We start from the raw sequence: 20,932 nt of genomic DNA on the forward strand, positions 1-20,932 counted from the left end.
GGAATTCCCCAATTTGGGCAGTTTCATGCAACCAAATTTGTTGACGTTAGGGTAGTTGGGAGTATCAAGTAAATTTCTTTTAGTTAATATTAGTCAACATTGCAATTTCCCTAACAAATACAGTAATGAATAACCAACGTAATGTCTTACCACTAGACTTGAAGGTAACCTTCAAGTCTAGTGGTAACCTAAACATGGCACATGATAAAAGGAAGAACAAGAGGCACACAAGTGCTGGGAAATAGCGCTTGTGTGAAAGAATAGCAATTGTGGTGACTGTGTTGCTCTCAATGAGTGAGTGAACATGTAGCTATGGCAAGAATAGTGATGCACACCACAGGGAAGGGAGGAATGGAACAAGAATATGAGATTATGACAAGCACAGGAAGGAGTTCAGGAATATATATCTCCGATTTTTATACCTAACTCATGTGGGGACATATTATGTACCAACTTAAAACCACAGGAAGAGATTAACAGTTCTTGAAAGAAATATCAAGGCTATTTAAAACCATCAAAGTTGCACTGCACTCTCACTCAGGTCAAGAGTCAAAAACAGAGTATGTGTGAAATAAACAAATAATAAGATTAAGCAGAACACAGAGAAAGATAACACTATGGTTGTATCAGCAGAAGAATAATGAAAATTTTGTGTGAGGAGTATAAGTGATGGGTGTTGCAAGGAACGATAAAATTAAATTTGAAAACATGTTGGTAGAACAGTTTAGTGCCATCATAGAGATTCTTTTAGTTTGTGCCATAAAAGGAAATCTGAATATGTAAAATAATCCTGGTTGTTGGATAAATACTAAGACCTTTACCACTATTATAGCAATAGTAAAGGATACAATGAAAATACTATAATAAGCTTTTATTATTCATATTATTATTGTATGAGCACCTCCATGGAGTCCAAAGACTCATCGTGGGAGACCCAAACTATCTACACAATCTAGCACTTTACCTTGAACCCATTAACAGACAAAACACTCATAACCAATTTTAACAACCCATTCCACTTATTCACAACTCTCCAAGCAAAAAAATCTACTCCTCACACCCCTACTAACCACACCTTTATTCAACTTCCAGGGATGACTTCTTGTTCTGGCCCTTCTAGCCAAGTGCTGAAACATTTCCCCTGCATCAATCCTATAAAACCCTTCATGTCCGGACAGTTCATTGGTGACAATTCAATGAGGGAAAACTTATCGCTGATAATTCATCATGAGGAAAATTCATCGCAGAGACTATTCATCGCGGAGATTATTCATTGCTGGAAATTTAATCGTGGGAAAAATTAATCACATGAAAATTCACCGTGATATCATGGAGATATGAAAAAAACATTTTTTTTTAAATTTAAAATTTTAAAAAGAATATGAATAACAATTAATATAAAGTTATTCATATTCTTTCTTACTACATGCTCTGTAGATAGAATATTAATTGTTACAGAACTGGAATAGGATGGTGAGGGAGAAAGAGTACTATATTTAAGAATATTTAGGGAGAATAGTTATATCCAACTAATATCATGGCAATCTTAAGACGTAGATTTTAGCCTAGTGATTACTGTCTAGTAACCAGAAAGGATTATTAAAGATTTCAGATTTCTGATAACAATCAGCAGTTGTAATAATCAAGACTTAGGAAATAATATAAATGAGAAAATATACAAAATTTGCTCATTTGTAATAATCACAATTTAATTTCAGTGTCGGAATATTAAAAGTTATCTAGTACAATTTCTTTGAAAAAATAACGAATTGAAATAAAAAGAAGGTGTACACATGTGTGTGTGTGATAGTTTGGAAGGGGGGGGGGGGAGGTGAGCCATCAAAGATGAAATACAATTTTAGTTCTATTATGAAAATTTTGGAAATGAAATTTCATTTTGACGCATGCACCTATACATGTTTCAAATGATAAACTGTAGGGAAAGTATTGCTACTTCAAAATTGCCACATAATATCAAAATTAGCAGAAGATATGTACATAACAGTTTACTTCATAATAGCCGTTCATTTCAATATGTAATGAGCAATTCCAGGAAACCAAGAAAGTTGAAGTTCAAAGAATTACAGATTATGTTATAAATATTATGCATTAAGTGAAATGATTCAAGATTTATGTTTGATTATCTATAAGGTAATATTGTAAAAGAGCGAACCTTCATGCAATCTGTGAACTAATTTTCTAAGATTATGAATAAAAAATAAAGAAAACAATTTGTAACAGATGGAGGCTGTATTTATTTTAAGATTTGGATTTTTATGAATTTATAAAATAATTGTTTGAGAAAAATAATTATCTTGAATCAAGTTCTGGCAGAATAAAATGTATTGGCAACTAAGATAATTAGCAAAAAAAAAAACAAAAACAAATGATAGTGGCATTGTTCTCCAGAGTGATATAATCTTAAGTGAAGAAATATGAAAGGATGCCTTATTTGCACTGGCATTAAAAACTATAATTATATGATAAAACAAGTAGCAAAAATAAATGTAACTTGTAGGAGATATAATTTAGATTCTAGTTACCGAGCAAATACAAGCAATTGCATTTCTGGCAATAGGTAACTGAACGTAGCTACGTACGCGAGGTAATCTGGTTAAGTGTTCTCATTAGCAGGAAGGTTTATCGCATTTTCTAATGGATATGACAGTCAAATGCACTTGATATCCATGTTTTTTCCAACAGGTAGTCTGATTCGTATCCAGGATTTGTAGCTTAGATAGCGTGTATCGGAGAGATACATTCATTACTAGTATGTGCTGAAATTGAAATGCGATAAAACTTAAAAAAAAAAAAACCAATACAAATATAATACGGCGGTTTATTTATTTTAAGTTTTTTAATCTAGAAATTTTTGAAAAAAAAAAAACAAAAAAAAACCACAACAAAACCAATACTAAAATGCTATCAGAGTTCATGGTACTCTCAGATACAATTTACTATAAAATATTACTTTCACTTTCGCATTTGACTCTATCATTCACATCATCGGACTCGAGTAACATTCACTGAATCTCTTCGACATCTGATGGATTATCCTGTCAACATATTTTTCCAGCCATTTTCAATGGTAAATAAAAAAACAACAACTAAACCAATACTATACTGACGTCAGAGTTCACGATATCTCTCAGATACAATTTACTATCAAATATCACACAACCTCTACATAACACGTGTTAAACCAAACTGACTTCAATTTTCTAGCGACTAACGCTTTCAGCAAATTTTTTCTGCAATGATTTTTCCTGAAATGATTTTCCCTGCGATAAATTTTCCCTCGTGACGATTTTTTCTCTCAATGAGTTTTCCCTGTGATAAATTTTCCTCTCGATGAATTCTGAAATATTTCTATCATATGCCCTCTTTTTTTTCCTATCGAGCAACTTCTGTAATCCACACACTCTCAATCTATCCTCACAGGGAACATTACACAGACCACTCATCATCTTGGGCACTCATCTTTAAATCTTCTCCACTGCTTCTTCATCCACAAGAAACCCAGGAGAATTGACTTGAGCACAGTAATCCAGATGTGGATGTATCAAGGCCTTATAAAGAGGAATAACAACTTCCTTATCTCTACTTGTTAGTGTGTTTTTCAATAGCCAAGTAATCTTATGAGCTACTTTATCAACCTTAGCAATATGTCGCCTAAACTTTAACTCTCTGTCTACCCCCCCCCCCCCCCCACAAATCTCTAGCGTCATCTGTTTCATGGAGTACAGTTCCATCAATGTTGTACACAGTTTGTAATCTATTTATCCTAAAATGCATAACTTTACATTTCTGCACATTAAACTGGCATTAAATTAGCCAGACTCATATCACTGATGTTATTCTTCACTACAAGCGACTAAAATGGAAATGGTCTGGATATCTATCCAGAAGAGAAGATGAGCGATGGATCACCATACTAACGAACTGGGTTCCAAAAGAAAGGAAACAAGGCCGAGGATGTCCTAAAAGAAGGTGGAGTGATGAATTGTCAAATTTTGTTGGGGAAATTTGAGCCACCATCGCCAAGAACAGAGAAAGGTGGAAGGAACTGGAGGAGACCTTCATCCAGCAGTGGACAGAAAATGGCTGAAAAGAAGAAGAAACTGGCATCCGTTATCTTTTGCCTATACTCTTCTTAATTTGCATCATCAACAAACAACTGAATATTTTCTTTCAGTTTATTATTTCCTATATTATTTATGTACAAATTAAGCAGTGGTGGTCCTATCACTAAACATTGCGGCACACCACTAGTCACCTGTTTTTGCCTTGATTCTACCTCTTCATATACCATTTTTGTTACTTTCTAGCAGCCACCCCTCTTATCTACATAACCAGTATCATATCCATCCCCATTTGTTCTAATTTTTATACCAGAGTTCTATGTGGAATGCTTTACATGGTGAGTCCTTGGTCTACCTATCATTTAATAATAATAATAATGCTTTCATATTGAAAGATAATAAAAAAAATTTTTTTTTTCGCGGATTTCTCTTGGGCTCCTCAGCTGACTTATTTTCAAAGTCTGACTTCACATTTCTTGCAATGGCTGTCATTTTCTTCTCCTAGCTTGCTTTTTTTTTGTGCTGCAACATTTTCTTTTTATGCGGCTCTTACCTAAAGGTTTTATTAACTCCTCATCTCCAAGGAATCCAGGTGACCAGACCTGAGCACAGTAATCCAAATGTGGAAGTATCAATGCTTTATAAAGGGGAATAATAACCTCTTTATCTCTGGATGTCAGTGTGTTCCTCAACAACCAAGTAATCCTATGTGCAATCTTGGACACCTTAGCAATGTGTCCTCTGAACTTCATCTCACTATCTACCAATACCCCTAAGTCCCTAGCCTCATCAATCTCTTGGAGTACCTTTCTATCGATGTAGTACACAGCTGGTAATCTTTTAATCCCAAAATGCATGACTTTACACTTTTCCACATTGAACAGACATCCATTTTCTTTTGCAAATTTTACCAGCTTATTTAAATCCTCCTGCAAACTTTCAACATCAGCTTGATTTTTTATTGCACTACACAACTTTGAATCATCAGCAAATAACTGAATATCTCCCTTTAAGCCGTTTCCTATATCATTTATATACAAATTAAACAACATTGGCCCAAGCACAGAGCCCTGAGGCACACCACTGGTCACCTGCCTCATTCTGGACTCGGCTCCTCCATACACCACCTTATGGTATCTCTCCCTGAGCCATTCTCCTATCCATATCACCAATTTAATATCCATTCCCATCTGCTCCAATTTGCGTAACAGTGTTCTATGGGGTATCCTGTCAAAAGCCTTAGCAAAATCCAGAAGTACCACTGTGTAGCCAGTTCCTTTGTCAAACTCGGATGTTATTCTATTATGAATAGTTAATAGATTGCTAAGGCAGGATCTACCTTTAACAAAACCATGTTGGCCTCTATAGAGTATCATATCCTGATCCACCCATTCTTGAATTTTGTCTTTAACCAACTTTTCCAATACTTTTACCACTACTCCTGAGATGGTGATTGGTCTGTAATTCAATACCGCAGTTTTAGAGCCACCCTTATGCAAAGGAACCACTTTGCCTAACTTCCACTCCCTAGGGACCATACCAGAGTTCAAACTTAAATTAAATATCCAGATAAGAGGGGTTGACAATTCATTTGCACATTCACGCAACACCCGAGCTGATATTCCATCTAAGCCTACCGCAGTGTTTGCATTTAAGTTTTGCAATATATTTAATACCTCTGATTCTTTAGCTTCAATTCTCACATTAGGTATTGCTATAGGTATAGAGATATCTTCACTTGGGTGGTAGACTTTTGAAAAGTGATCACTCAGTAACTCGACTATTACATCTGATTTTGTCACCTCAATACCATCAGCACCCACTAAGGTTATCCTTCTGAAGTCATTCTTCCTCTTACTTGCCACATAGCAGAAGAACTCTTTGGGATTATCCTTGATCTCTTTGGCTAAGGTCTTCTCATAATCTGATTTAGCTTTTCTTACTATGCTGGTAACCATCCTAGCTTGAGCCTTGTACTGCTCATGGGTGTCCTGATCGCCTTTCTCCTCGTAAATTCTCCATAACATTTTCTTTTTTTGCAGTTCAAGCTTGATGCTACTGCTCATCCATCTAATGCCTGCCTTGTTTGACCTCCTGACCATGGGGACACAATCTGATATTGCTTTCCTCAGATACCCGCTGATAGTGGGAGATCAAGGGAGAACCAGAGGTCATCCCTGGAAACTGTATAAAGAGGGCATAAGTAAGGGAGTGAGAGGCAGGTTTTTTCGTGCAGAGTTGTAAATGATTGGAATGCCTTGCCTGAGAGTGTGGTGTCTGCAAGGAGTTTGAGTGTATTTAAGACACAGTATGATGAGCTGTGTGTGTGTGTGTGTGTGTGTGATAAAAGGACCTCCCAGATGACTCTTTGACTCCATGAGGTCTTGGAGTAATAATAATAATAATAATAATAATAATAATAATAATAATAATAATAATAATAATAAAGGATAACCTGAACAAACCTGAAACTACAGAGGAATCACACTCCTCTCTACTCCACTAAAAATCTAATAGAATGATATTAAATAGAAATGAACCACATATAACTCCATTACTTCATACAAACCACCAGGCTGGATTCCTCAAAAAATGTGGTACTCTAGAACACATTCACAAAGACTAACAGAAGGTTCAAAGGACAAGAATCTACCACTGCTTTTGAACTTTATTGATGTTACTAAAGCATTTGATTCTGTTGACAGGGAACGACTATGGGAAATGTTCAAACTTTATGGCATTCCACCTAAACTTATCAGGGCAATCAAGGCACCCTACCAGGGATATCAAGCCATAGTACTAGTTAATGGAGACAAAACAGATAGTTTTCCCATCACTACAGGAGTCCTACAGGGAGATGTTCTGGTCCCATATCTCTTCATCATAGTGATTGACTATATTTTTAAATTAATGCAATTTAAATCTGGAATCCTTATCAAAGACCCATATATACAGATGCACCTTGAAGACCTGAGCTTTGCAGATGATAGAGTCCTCATTGACTCCAACATTACAGATGCCCAAAACCACTTCGACAGCCTTAGGAAAACCACAGAAATATTTGGACTAAAAATAAACTCCCAAAAAACAAAGATATTAAAACATAAGATAGATGGGCACATCTATATAAATCAAAATGATCATCTTGAAGAAGTAGAGGACTTTGTATACCTTGGATCACACATCTCAGACTCCTTAACAGACATTAAAACAATAAAACAGAAAGCAGTGTAGTTGTATAGAAGTGTTAATAAAGTATGGAAGTCGAGCCTCATCTCAAAGGAGACGAAGATTAGTCTTTACAAGTGCACCAGTCAGTCTATCTTTATGTATGGCTCCCAGACCTGGAATATCTCAACAAAAGTAGCAACCAAAATTATAAATAGCTTTGGAACTACTTGTCTGACAAAATATCCTGGATTACTCCTGGATATTTCAAAGAAACCAAATAAAATGGCTCAGCCACCAACTCAGACATCTGCCCTCTGTACCCTTTGATGCTCTGGTCCTCTATGCCCCTACATATGGAAAAAGAAAAAGAGGTAGACCCTGAACTCCATATTGGAAATACATCAGCAATATTCTCCCCGTTTCCCCCAACTCTCTGCATCAGAGATCCATCAATTAGCATATGACAGAGAATCCTGTATTTCCTTCACGTCATAACACATCACAACCTCAAAAGTCCTATCTTAGTGTACACAGACTACTTATTTGTTTTGATTGGTTTCCCTTTTTATAATTGTAACCTTATAAATAAATGATGATGATATATATTTAGCATTTATATATATGTATGTATGTATATATGTTAAAGATACCAAGCAATTTTATAAGCAAGGTTTTTAATATATATAATACAGTGTTTATATAGCATTTATATATATTTAGCGTTTTGTTTAGTAATTCCTCAGCAGTAAGGAATGATGGCAGCCACAGCTGTAATCACAAATGGAGTGTCACCAAGTCCTCTGCCATTTAAGAACTCTATTATGCGTAACATAATAAAGGACTTTGTGGCATGCAGTGCTTGCGGCATGTATGCATCCCAGGAGTTGGATGTGTAGCAGGTGAGAGAAGGGGGGAAAGTGTGTATATATGCAAAATGTAGCCAATGGGAGGAATTAAGTGAATTAGATATCTCGATAACCAAACTAGTTGCATCAGGGATGGGAAATAAATGTCGGAAGACGAGTAGTGTGATAGGAGAGAATGACAAGCGAAATATGAATGAGAAAATAAATGACTATGAAGTTTTCGGAGACGGTCTTGATTCGGAGAATGAATGGCGAAAGAACTGAGCTGAAAGAAGAGATGGAATGTCTTGTGAACAAGATGAGAAGTATGAAAGATGAGATTAGGAGAATGGAAGAGATGAATGCAATGAGAATCAGAGTAGGAGTGAGAGAGAGTTTTGGGAATGATAGAAGAGGAGAGAATAGAAAGAGAGTTTTGGGAATGATAGAAGAGGAGTGATAGAAGAAGGGAGAATGGAAAGCGTCAGAGAGAGGAAATGGGAAGAATGCGAGGGAGTGCTGGAACCAGGGATAGGGTGATGCCAGGACAGCAGGTAAGTAGGGGAACACAAGGAACAGAGTGATAAGAGGTTTGATGTATGGAGACTCGATGATCTGTGGTGTGCAAGATAGGATGCCAGAGGAGTGTTTGCCTGGAGGGATGATAGAAAGTGTGGCTATGGCAATTAAGAGGGGTGAAAGGATGGATGAAATGATTGTGATGGTGGGTGCGAATGACTTGGAAGGCAATGTAAATCGGGTGACAAGAGATCTGAGATTCTTGCTAGAGGTTGTGCAAAAGAAAACGCAGAGAGGAAAGATTGTGTGTGTTGCCAAGTATGATAGTGACGAGCTGAGCAGAAGAGCAGTAATACTGAATAGCATAATAGCCAGAATGTGTCAGAAGATAGGATTGGAATATGTGGATGCTTGGAGGGCATTTGCAGACAGAAGAGAACTGTATGTGAGAGAAACAGCTTGCATTTGAATGAAGAAGGATGAAGGCATCTGGAGAGATTGCTGTTTTCTGAACGAGTCAGAGTGTCAATAGGTTGCAAGGGGATATTCAATTGTTTGCAGATGATGTGAAGCAGGGAAGGGTTATCAGTAATAGTGCAGATGTGGCAGCCCTGCAAAAGGATTTGAATACACTAAACAGATTGGCAAATGAATGGTGGTCTTGGTTTAATGCAGCAAAATGTAAAGTCTTGAAGTTTGGGATCCATTGATGGGAGGATGCATACTCGATTGGAGGAACTATACTGGAGGAAGTAGGGGAGACAAGAGATCAGGGGGTGATGATTGACAGAAAACTGAAATTCAGGGAGCATATTGCAAAGGTGGTGAAAGTAATCGAGAGGATTGCTGCAATACTGAGAAGGACACTGACCTGCAGAGATAAAAGAGTTATCATTGTATAAGACCCTGATCAGACCACACTTAGACTATTGTACTCAAATTTGGTCCCCAGGATTTGAAGGGGATAAATTCTCTGTACCCTTTCCACAGTTAATTTATGTACAATATTTATGTACCTCTGTACAATGTCAGTTAGAAGGATCGACTGAGGGAATGTAGACTGCAGAGTTTGGTGAATAGAATAAGGAGAGGTGATGTGATCGAAATTTTAAACTGTTAAAAGGAAGTTACAGGGTAGACCTTGGGGGAATTCTTTCACTTAGTGGAAACGCAGGAAGAAGTGATGACAAGGCGTCATCCCTGGAAGTTATGAAAAGAAGCTGTGAACAGAGGGTGAGGAGTGGTTTCTTTACATGGAGGGTGGCTGATCAGTGGAATGCACTGCTTGAGGGAGTGGTTAGAGCCAGAACAGTCAATGAGTTCAAGCAGTAGTATGATAGACTTTATGTTTCCTAAGAGGGACCTCCCACGATGAGTCTTTTGACTCCATGGAGGCCTGAATAATAATAATAATTATTATTATTATTATCCTCTCTGCTAACCAGGTCTCACTAATGCAAGTAATTTTTGCTCCTGTTGCACTTTCCAGGGCTAAGAACTCATTGCTTTTATTCTTGATAGCCATCCAACATCCTAAGGCATATTTAAGTATTTTTTAAAATCTCTGAAAATCTTAAAATCAACTGAGCAGCCAGCGTGCTTCCTCAATCCAATTCCTTATTCTAGTGCTGCAGTCATCACTTCTGTCTGACAAAATAGCTCTGCCTTCTTGGAATCATCCCTGGCATACTCCTCTCTCTCTCTCTCTCTCTCTCTCATTACAATTACATTTTCTACCTCACAATACCATCCTATTCACATTATCCTGAAGTGTTTTCATATCTGAATTTTGAGCTGTTGCCCTGTATAATTCATATCTCAGAGACAGGGAAATGATGAAGAGCCTCTGTAGCCTAGTCAGCATAAATGACCCTTTGGTTGGAAAGACCTGGATTCAAATCTCAGGCAGAATGTGAAGCACCTTTATCAGGACTTTTCAACTGAAGGTAAGTTAGCTGGTGTCATAGAGATGTCACAGGTTTTTCATCTCACAAAACAGACAAGCCAGGCAGAAGAATATATGCAGTTTACAGCTATAGTAAACAATACGGATAGAATTAACCACTCAATCATAAGCAACATCAGGTTTCTAGAAACCAAGTTACTTGGCCTTGAGAGTGTATTGTGCCTAACATGAAAGAAGATGAGATGGAGAAAATGTTGGAGAGGACTTAAAGGTGAATAACTCTGTACATGTAAGCAGGAGTGTACCAAACACTTTTTTTTTTTTGCATGGGGATTAGTAGTGTGTGGAATTAGTAGTGATTAAAGTGGGAAAGAGTTTGAGGGAAGGTATCAGCATATAGGTTGGAAAGACTTTCAACAGTGAATTTGGTGACTCCAGCAAGACTAGGAAGTAATATCAGTGCAAAACATACAAAAACTGGAATTTGTTAAGAATTTTAGCAAGACCAACCTAAACACTGACTAATTATCAACAACAATAACAACAACAAGATGAATGAAACTGGGAATTTTATTATTATTATTATTTTAATAAATTGATAGTAAATGTCTCAATTTTCTGGATAATCAGTGCCTATTAATCAAAAAGGGAATTTCTTTAAAATAATTAGTTTTCTGCTCATAATATAATAAAGAAGAAAGGATAAAAGGAAAATAATAGTGCTTATGCATCATGCAAAATGCTCCCAATAATATCTTGGTAAATTTAGAAGGAAACTAAATAAATGCATAAAGAAAATTCAGACATATCCAAGTATAGTTTCTTTTTGATTTCCTATATAATATATCCTAATTTAAAGATGTTAATTTTGACTTTAAACAGATCACATTTGATTAATTTCCACTTGTAGTAGTAGAGTTTATGAGTTATGTTCTATAAACATTGTTCCAGAGCAATAGAAACTAAATAATGTCACAACCAAATATTTCAGCATAATCTTCAGTCCTGACTAATAATTTAGAGCTAATCTTGAAACTAAGTACAATATTTTCAGAAATGAAGCAAAAATCTGAGTATTCCAGTAAAACAGTCAGTCAGTCAGTGTTCACAGATTTTAGAGAATTGGATACATTATTATAATTATATACAGTATATTTAGCTAGCAAAGCAATTTTTTTTTTTTTTTAAATCCTGTATCAATTCCACTCATAAAAGGTTGGCAACTGACCATTGAAACATTTCAGAATTGCAGGTGAGCTGATGGTTAGATAATCTGGATACTTTATTCTAGAGACTAAATACAGAACATATATAAGCCACTTTGAGACCTTCAGGAAGTAGAGTAGAGTAGTAGTCTCACACTGGAAGACAATGAAAAATATTTACTGCCTAAAGGATTTTTACATCGATACCACAGTGGGATTTGAACTGACAGCTATGAAGAGCCTGTTAATTATATTATCCATTCCCTGTTGTTATGCTATCTGACGGCCCTTTTGGTTATACTTAACTAGGTAAGCTGATGTGCACAATTTTTTCGACTTGCATAACTTGTTTGGACTGCATTCATTTAGCCCATTTGTAGAAGAATTTCTTTGTAGAAAAATGCTTTAAAATATTAATTATTTTTGAAGACCATGAAATTCCTGTGTAATAATGACAAAAATAGACTTATACAGAAAACAAGAAAGAAACACAAAGGATCACGAGCATTATTCTAATCCTGATAGAAATGAAAGAGCTGAAAAATTACCACAAAAAAAGTCATGAATCTTTCATAAATTAAAAGAATTTATGAAGATAAACAAAAAAAAATTAATTGCAAGATCAAACTCGATGAAAAAATTCCATGCTGATAATTCAATGATAATAGATGGCAACTTATAATTCAAGAAATACAGAGAGACAGAACATTTGATAAGTGCTAATAAAGTGCCTGAAGAGTGCCAGCCTGGCTGGCCAAGTGGTTAGCGTATCCACTCTCCAGCCAAAAGGCTGTGGGTTCGAATCCCACTGTGGGCATGGATGTTTGTGATTGTCTGGTGGTCGGCAGTAGATGGCATTGGTGTAGTTGTGGTCAGTTGGTGGATTGAGTGGTGGAGAAAGAGTTGTAGAGAAGGTGCCCTCTCTCGATGAGTCTTTGGACTCTCTGGAGGTGTCAAATAATAATAATAATAATAATAATAAATCAGGTTTAATAAAATGGTTCTGATATTTTGCAGACATCATCTGAAACACAGCATGAGAATTGTAATAATGTACACACACACACACACACACACACACACACACTACAAAAAAAAAATAAGATGCCCTCTGTGGGTGCTAAAAGATAGTCTTGGCTGTTGGTGAATGGGAAGTCTAAGAATGACTCTTTCTCAAATCTACAAGTTTAGTTTCATACAATCATATTTATTAAGGCTTTGGTTGGATTTTCTGCTTATAGTGCCAGTGATATTTGTTTTTTGCTGTGGTGAAGCATAGTAATTTTTTTTTTTTTCCATAAGGATCTGAAATTTAGGGGACACATAGCCAAAATTGTGAAGATAACACAAAGGCTTCTGGGAATGATGCGGAGGACACTGACTTGTAGAAGTAAGGAGATTCTTGTTCCATTGTATAAGGCTTTGATTATGCCACACATGGACTATTGTGCCCTGATTTAATCACCTGGTTTTCAGAAGGACGAAGAGATGTTGGAGAGGGTCCAAAGGCAACTGACTAAGGTAGTTTCTAACTTCTGGAATGGTGAGTATGAGGAAAGATTGAGAAGATGTAATTTGCAGAGTCTGGTGGACAGGAGGAAGAGGAGAGATATGATAGAGACCTACAAGTTAGTTTAGTTTCATACAATCTTATTTATTAATGCTTTGGTTGGATTTTCTGCTCATGGTGCCAGTGATATTTGTTTTTTTGCTGTGGTGAAGCATAATAATTTTTTTTTTTTCATAAGGATCTGAAATTTAGGGGACACATAGCCAAAATTTGTGAAGACAACACAAAGGCGTCTGGGAATGATGCGGAGGACACTGACTTGTAGAAGTAGGGAGATTCTTGTTCCATTGTATAAGGCTTTGATTAGGCCACACATGGACTATTGTGCCCAGATTTTGTCACTGGTTTTCAGAAGGATGAAGAGATGTTGGAGAGGGTCCAAAGGCAACTGACTAAGGTAGTTTCTGACCTCTGTAATGTCGAGTATGAGGAAAGATTGAGAAGATGTAATTTGCAGAGTCTGGTGGACAGGAGGAAGAGGGGAGATATGATAGAGACCTACAATTATTAAGGGGTTGTTATAGGATCAATGGTGGAGAAGTTCTACAGAGAATAGTGGGAGATCAGGGTAGAAACAGAGGTCATCCCTGGAAACTGTATAAAGAGGGTGTGAGTAGGGGAGTGAGAAGCAGGTTTTCTCAAGCAGAGTTGTAAATGATTGGAACGCCTTGCCTGAGAGTGTGGTGTCTGCAAGTGGTTTGAGTGTGTTTAAGACACGTTATGATGAGCTGTGTGTGTGTGATAAAAGGACCTCCCAGATGAGTCTTTGACTCCATGAGCTCTTGGAGTAATAATAATAATAATAATAATAATAATATTATATTGTGGAAATTTTATTGTTCAGTCAGACAATTTTTGCATTTAGAAAAAAGCATTCTAGGAGATATCAAATTTATGATAACTAGATGGTGTAGACCAGCCACATTATATAATATTCACCAGGGAGAGATAAAATTCTGTCTATTCTTGCTATGAGAGGTTTTTTAAATAGTTCCATCTTCTTTATTTAATGTGGTCTTATAGTCAATTGCAGGGATGACTGGAGAGAGCAATCCTAGGCAGAGAAGGCAAACGTAAGGCAATTAGCTCAGATGGGGCTAACTACCTGGGTATCAGTCATCCTTGTGCTTTAGTGTCAATTAGTCTTTTGGTTGTTCATCTATATGAGATTGGTGAAAAAGGAAATCTGATAGCCTTTGGCTATATAATGATAAAAAAGAGCTGAGGCCTTTTCTCCACCTTTCATTCTATATATCTGTCTTTTCTTTTTGCTAATATTATCAGGCTCTCTTGTACCATTATACTAACTATTCTAGGCCTATGATGAACAACCCTTTACTTTTTCACCTCATTAAAGGTCGTAAACAGTCTGGGTAGTAACATGTCCATAAGGATATGTGCTTTTTGTTATGGGATACTAAGGCAAGTGGCATAAAGTCATTAACTTCTATGTATAAGTTGCCTGGTCCTGAAATTACTTTAGGTGCAAACTTTGTTTGCTTACACTTGGATAAAGGATTAAACCAAGAATATAATTTCTTGGTATCTTTAATTTAAAGAGACAGAGAATTGGATAATTCATGGAGTTTATGTCACTGCATATGATGTGGATTTTACTCTCCTGTTGGGAGGAGACTAAAATAATCCAGTATTATAATGGCATGATCCCAATAACTAACCCTTAATTCTAATCTTTTGACTTCCTTACAAGTGCTGATAATATTAAGCATCCAAATGGCCTCACGGATAAAATATATCAAAAATATAAGCTATGAATTCAAATGATATATTAACTTCAATGGGCACTTTACATTCATTAATTATTGACGTGTATACATATTATGGCTGGTTCAGCAGTTAAATATATTCAAAGTCAGTTATTGCTTCTGAGGGAAACCATAGTTTGTGGAGAAAAGCCATCCACACAACCACAGCCTAACATTTAAGTATTATTAATTAAAAATGTGTTTTTAATTAATACAAGATGTATGCACAATAATAATAATAATAATAAATGATAATAAATAAGAAGGAAACTTACTGTGTTCACATTCACTTTCTGAACAAGATGATGAGGAAGCTTTCCCAGAATCACTTTCAAGGTCTGAATCAGAAGATGTACGTGAAAGTGTTAACTGATAACCACAGCCATATTTGTTCTTCAGCTTAAGTGGTGATCCACAACACAATAATTTTCCCTAAAAGATGCCAAAAAATACAACATATGTCTTCACAAAAGCTAATTCTATATGTTCAGCTTATGTGATAATTTACAATATAATCATAATAATAAATAATAACGTTCTTATGATTTTTTATCATACATATTGATTACCATGAATGTGTGGAATGCTTTGCCAGAGGTGGTTGTGAATGCTTCATTTGTGAATGAATTTAAGAGTATGATAGGTATTGTGTGAATAACGGTTAGTGTGTCAATATAAGGTCTCTCATGATGAGTCTTCTGACTCCATGGAGACACTGTTATAATAATAAAAATAATAATATTTCATGAAGAGTACTGATTGCAGGTGATCTAGCTTCTGGAAATGTGTGACAAGTCTGGTCTTAAAAAAACTTAATTCTGCACCAACTCTTAGTTTTTTTGTTTCTTTTTCACATTCCATTTTTTGTCCCACTATATTCCTTCCATGTATATCTTAAATAACGTTTCTCTCTCTCTCTCTCACTATGTGCAAACTGATTTTGCACATAGTGAGCAAAATTTAATCTAACTGATTTAATTAGATTAAATCTTATTAAATCATTCCACACAAAAGTGGAAAGTTGATTTACTCAATCTTCCATTTTTGTGTCTAAGAATGAATCTCTGCAAGAGCATCTATGTTTTCTTAATTAGCTGAAATGTAAATAGATATTGACTGAGTCAAAAGACCTTCGTGTCTTTTGATGTAATATATATATTACATCAAAAGACCTCTGTGTCTTTTGACTCAGTCACTTTGCAGTCCTCACTGTCACACAAAAAACTCAATGTTTCTGCACTCATCACACTTAGACAATTACCAAGCCCTCCATGCAAAGAATCATTTATCATCTTGCTCACATCTCCCTTTTAGAGCTTCTCATTCTCTCTCTGTTTCCCTTTATTGTATTAAAATTTTATTATTATTATTATTATTATTATTATTACATGAGCCTCTAGGGAGTCCAAAGTCTCATCTAGAGAGGGCACCTACTCCACAACTCTCCATCTCCATCACTCAATCCACCAACTACAACGAACCGCAACTACTTTCATCATCCACACCAACTCCATTTACCACCACAACTAGTATATTCAAAGACAATCACAAACATCCATCCATGCCCACGGTAGGATTCTAACCCACAAACTTTTGGCTGGAGAGTAGACAGGCTAACCACTTGGCCCACCAGGCCAGCACTTTTTTTTCCACTTTAATCTGGTAACAAACAATCCCTTACCAACTAATACGTTCAATCATTTTTCCCATCCTGCTTCCATTCATGATGCTATACTACAAATGGCAATTTCTCATTCTCCCTCATATCCAACATTTCACAGACTGTATACCACTACAGTCAGTCATTCATCTCTGAACCCTTTCTAAAACACGTGAACCCCAACTTATGAACATAACGCATCCTTAGAAACGTGTTTGTAAGTTGAATTTATCTTTTTACTAAGATATGCTGTTCATTTTTTTAAAGTAAAATAGTGATAGATAATAAAATATTAGAACAAGTAAATACTTTTAAATACCTAGGATGTGACTTATCACATGAAGATGAAAAAATTAAAAATATTAAAATATCAAATTTTGTTAAAGTGAATGGCATAATAAATAATATATTTAAGCCATCCCTGGTACAAAAACACACTACAATCAAACAGCATAACATCCTGTTTAAACTAACTTTATTCTATGCTAGTGAAACAGGGACGATAAAAAGAATGAAATGTGGATTCAAACAGCATAGATGAAATTCTCAGAAAAAACAGCTAAATATACTAAGTGGGGCGATAAAACAAAGAAATTTTACAATTCCTGTAAAATTTTACAAAACCAATTTCTGGCCTGGTTGGCCAAGTGGTTGGAGAGCAGGTACAATTAGTGTACCTGCTCTCCAACCAACAGGCTGTGCGTTTGAATACTGCTGTGGGCATGAATGTTTGTGATTCTCTTTAGGTGGCAGATGAGTTTCATTGTCCAGTAAGAGACCACCATCCTACTTATTGGAGGCCTGAATTCGCTTTAAAAAGTCCCACATGTTGTCTCTAGAGAAAGGTTTCCGGATTATGTAAAAATAAATTAAAAATTCAAAAATATATATATAAAATTGCCAGTTCAAATCCTGCTGTGGGCATGGATGTTTGTGATTGTCTTTAAGCAGCAGATGAATTTCATTGGCCAGCGTAAGACCACCAATCTGCTTATTTGGAGGCCAGAAATAGCCTAAAAAAATTCCATGTTTCATATCTAGAACAGGGGGTTCAGGATTATGTGCAAACAAATTTAAAATACAAAAATTTATATATACATATACATAAATAAATAAATATATATATATATAAATAAATAAATATATATATATATAATTGATAAAAATAGAAAAAAAAATCTTGAGCCCATCCACAGTACAAAATGTACAATAGGTTTGCAAATTTGCAAATAAAATTTCGTGAATGGGTAGCAATATACAGGTAACCCTTGTATAACGAGGATGTTAGGTTCCAAAGAAATGGCGCGTTATGCGAGACTCAGATCACATAGAAAAAGTAGGGTTATGTTCCGAAATAGTGTTTTTTTTAATTATATAAACAGCAATGACATATCTAACAAAAATATATTTTTATGTAATTCAGGTAATTCATATAAGTTAAGAAAACATATAATCTAAACTAACATTTCGAAGAAGGTCTTTATTTACGAGTGGCCGAACGTGTCATCACTTGAAATCTCTTGGACATCATTTGTATAATTCTCATTGCATACTTTGGGTGGTTTAGTTATCAAGAAGTCAGTAATAAGACTTTGCTTACCACTATGCTGCAATTTTTTATTAAGCTCATAATATGGAGATAAACAAATATCCAATTGTCTCGTGAATTTTCTAGAGCATTCCATTGAGGGATAATTATCCATAAAATAACTTCCTAACTTTCTTGCTAAGTCCAATCCTTCTGCTAATTTCTTTAAACTGAATTCTTTAGGATTAATCACAATCAGAATCTTTGGCAGAACTTTCCCCACCATTTGGTTCGACGACATCTATTAAATATACCAGTTCCTCCTAATTTAAATCTATTTATCCATCAATTAATTCAGCAATTTCATTTTCAACCATATCACAAAAGCTCTCTAAGTGGTCATTACTATAAAAATAAATTTTTTCATAAAAAAAAAGCATTACAAATTAAAAATGTATGTAACTCATCAGAATATAGAGTGCTCAGCTCGAGATTAACACACATATGATTTTTAAGGCACTTTCCTGGCGGAAAAACGAAGACAATTTTCAACAATAAACTCTTTATATGATAAACAATTGACGTGCATGCGTGCTAAAGGGTATTTCTCCTAATACAAATTTGCAACTTATAACTACATGTGCAACATGGGCAGACGCAAATTTACCGAAGATAAAATTTTGATTTTTAAGTCGCACGTGAAAAATATATGAATAGATAAAGGGTTATAACAATTTGGAGACCGTGTTATATCGAAACCGCGCTGTATAAGTACCGTGTTATACAAGGGTTACCTGCATATAAATATAAAGAATTAACTACTATATAAGTAATTTTTTAAAAAAATGGTCAGAACATCTAAACTGAATGGACCATAGCAAAGGACAAAAATACCATAGCGATACCAAATAAAAGGTTAAAAGAAGAATTGGAAGACCAAGAAAGTGATGGCATGAGACCAAAAAAGGCTACTTGGCCCAAAATCCATTATAAGAAGATGGAGAAGAATTATATATTTAGTTGCAATCATCTCTTGATTCGAAGAAAAACGCAAACCAGTGAGGAAGAGTTTTAGTTTTCGGAAAAGATAGAAGTCAGAGGGCGCCAAATCTTGGGAATAGGGTGGATGTTCCAACAATCCAGGATAGGAAAGGAAAGCGTGGTGGTGGTAGAGTACTACTTATGATAAGTGACAACCTATGTCCTCTAAGAGTGGAGGCTTTGGAAGGCAGTGACATTAATGATTTTGAAAGTATTTGAAAGTATATGGTGTGAGGTAAAGATGGGCAAGATGGGATATTTAGTTGGGTGTTGCTATAAACCAAGGAGCACAGAGAGTGGGGGCCAAGAGATGTTTAGACAGATGAGCCTGGCAAGTGCAAGAAGAATGATTGTTATGGGGGATTTTAACTACAGCAGTATAAATTGGGGAGAGGAAAATGCATGTAGCAATAAGGGAATAGAATTTCTAGAATTCTTGAGGGACAAATGTCTTAGGCAACATATAGAGGGAACAAGAGGTTCAAGAGTTTTTGATTTGGTCATAGCATCAGAAGAGTTGATAATAACTCAGATGACATCTCTCCCACCAGTTGGAGAGAGTGATCATGTGGTTTTGACTTGGAAGATGAATAGACATGCAGGAGTATCAAAGAGAAGGGAACATATGTGGAATAATAAGGCAGATGATTATAATAGTCTTAGACATCAACTTGGGGAAGTTTCATGGAAGGAGGAATTGGAAGGCCGGGATATCATTAGTGCATGGGAAATTGTGAAGGAATATTTGTTAGCAGCAATAGTAAGCTATATTCCAAGTGAAGAAGAGGATACAATTTGGTGTAAAGTGGATGACAAACAATATTAAACAGGAACTGTATGTGAAAAAGAGCTATGGAAGAGATATAAGTAGACAGGTGAAGAGCAGATGCATGAAGAATATAAGACACAGGCCAGGAGAGTGACTAGTATGGTAAGGAAGGCAAAACTCGAATATAAGAAGAGATTGGCACTAAGATCCAAAGAAAATCCTAGGGAATTTTTTAGCTATGTGGCCAGTAGGAGGAGAAATGATTGTGGAAGAATGATATTGTGGGATAAAAATGGATAGGGACCAGATGGCATTTCACCATGAGTTTTGAGAGAATGTGCTAAAGAACTGACAGCTCCTTTGCTAAGTCTGGTTATAGGAAAGGTGCCCAAGGAATGGAAGGAAGATAAAGATAGTGCAATTGAATAAGGGTGGTAGCAGACTGGAAGTGTTTAATTATAGGCCAGTTTGTGTGTCATCAGTAGTTGTTAAGATCTTGGAGAAATTAGTTAGGGGCAATATACAGATGAGGGTAATGTTCTCTGTGAGAGTCAACATGGATTTGTGAAGGGGTGATTTTGTTTTAGTAATATGCTAGTCTTGTATAATAAAGTTACAAGAGCAGTAGATGAGGGAAAGGCATATACTGCAATTTTCTTAGACTTACCAAAGGCATTTGACAGGGTGCCACATGATAACCTGATATTTAAGTTGCAGCACATGGGTCTGGATGTCAGATTGGTCAACTGGATTCAGGATTGGCTTTCTGACAGGTAACAAAGAGTGGTATATGGTGGAACAGTTTCAAGGAGGCAGAAGGTTACAAGTGGGGGTCATCCTGCACAAGGCTCAGTACTGGAACCTATATTG

At 35.9% G+C, this 20,932-nt stretch overlaps 1 protein-coding gene across 1 annotated transcript in view; it reads right to left on the reverse strand.

Annotated features, from left to right (window-relative positions):
• Positions 1–20,932, reverse strand: part of LOC150103053 (phospholipid-transporting ATPase ABCA1-like) — an 859,669-nt gene that overhangs the window by 389,291 nt on the left and 449,446 nt on the right. The window contains exon 21 of the mRNA XM_090398068.1: positions 15,340–15,496. Coding sequence (XP_090254194.1) covers positions 15,340–15,496 — 157 coding nt within the window. The remainder of the gene's footprint in view (positions 1–15,339; positions 15,497–20,932) is intronic.

This window comes from Typopeltis vanoorti, chromosome 9 (genome assembly GCF_054136105.1).
Source record: "Typopeltis vanoorti isolate ZY-2024b chromosome 9, IOZ_Tvanoo_1.0, whole genome shotgun sequence".
Lineage (NCBI taxonomy): Eukaryota > Metazoa > Arthropoda > Arachnida > Uropygi > Thelyphonidae > Typopeltis > Typopeltis vanoorti.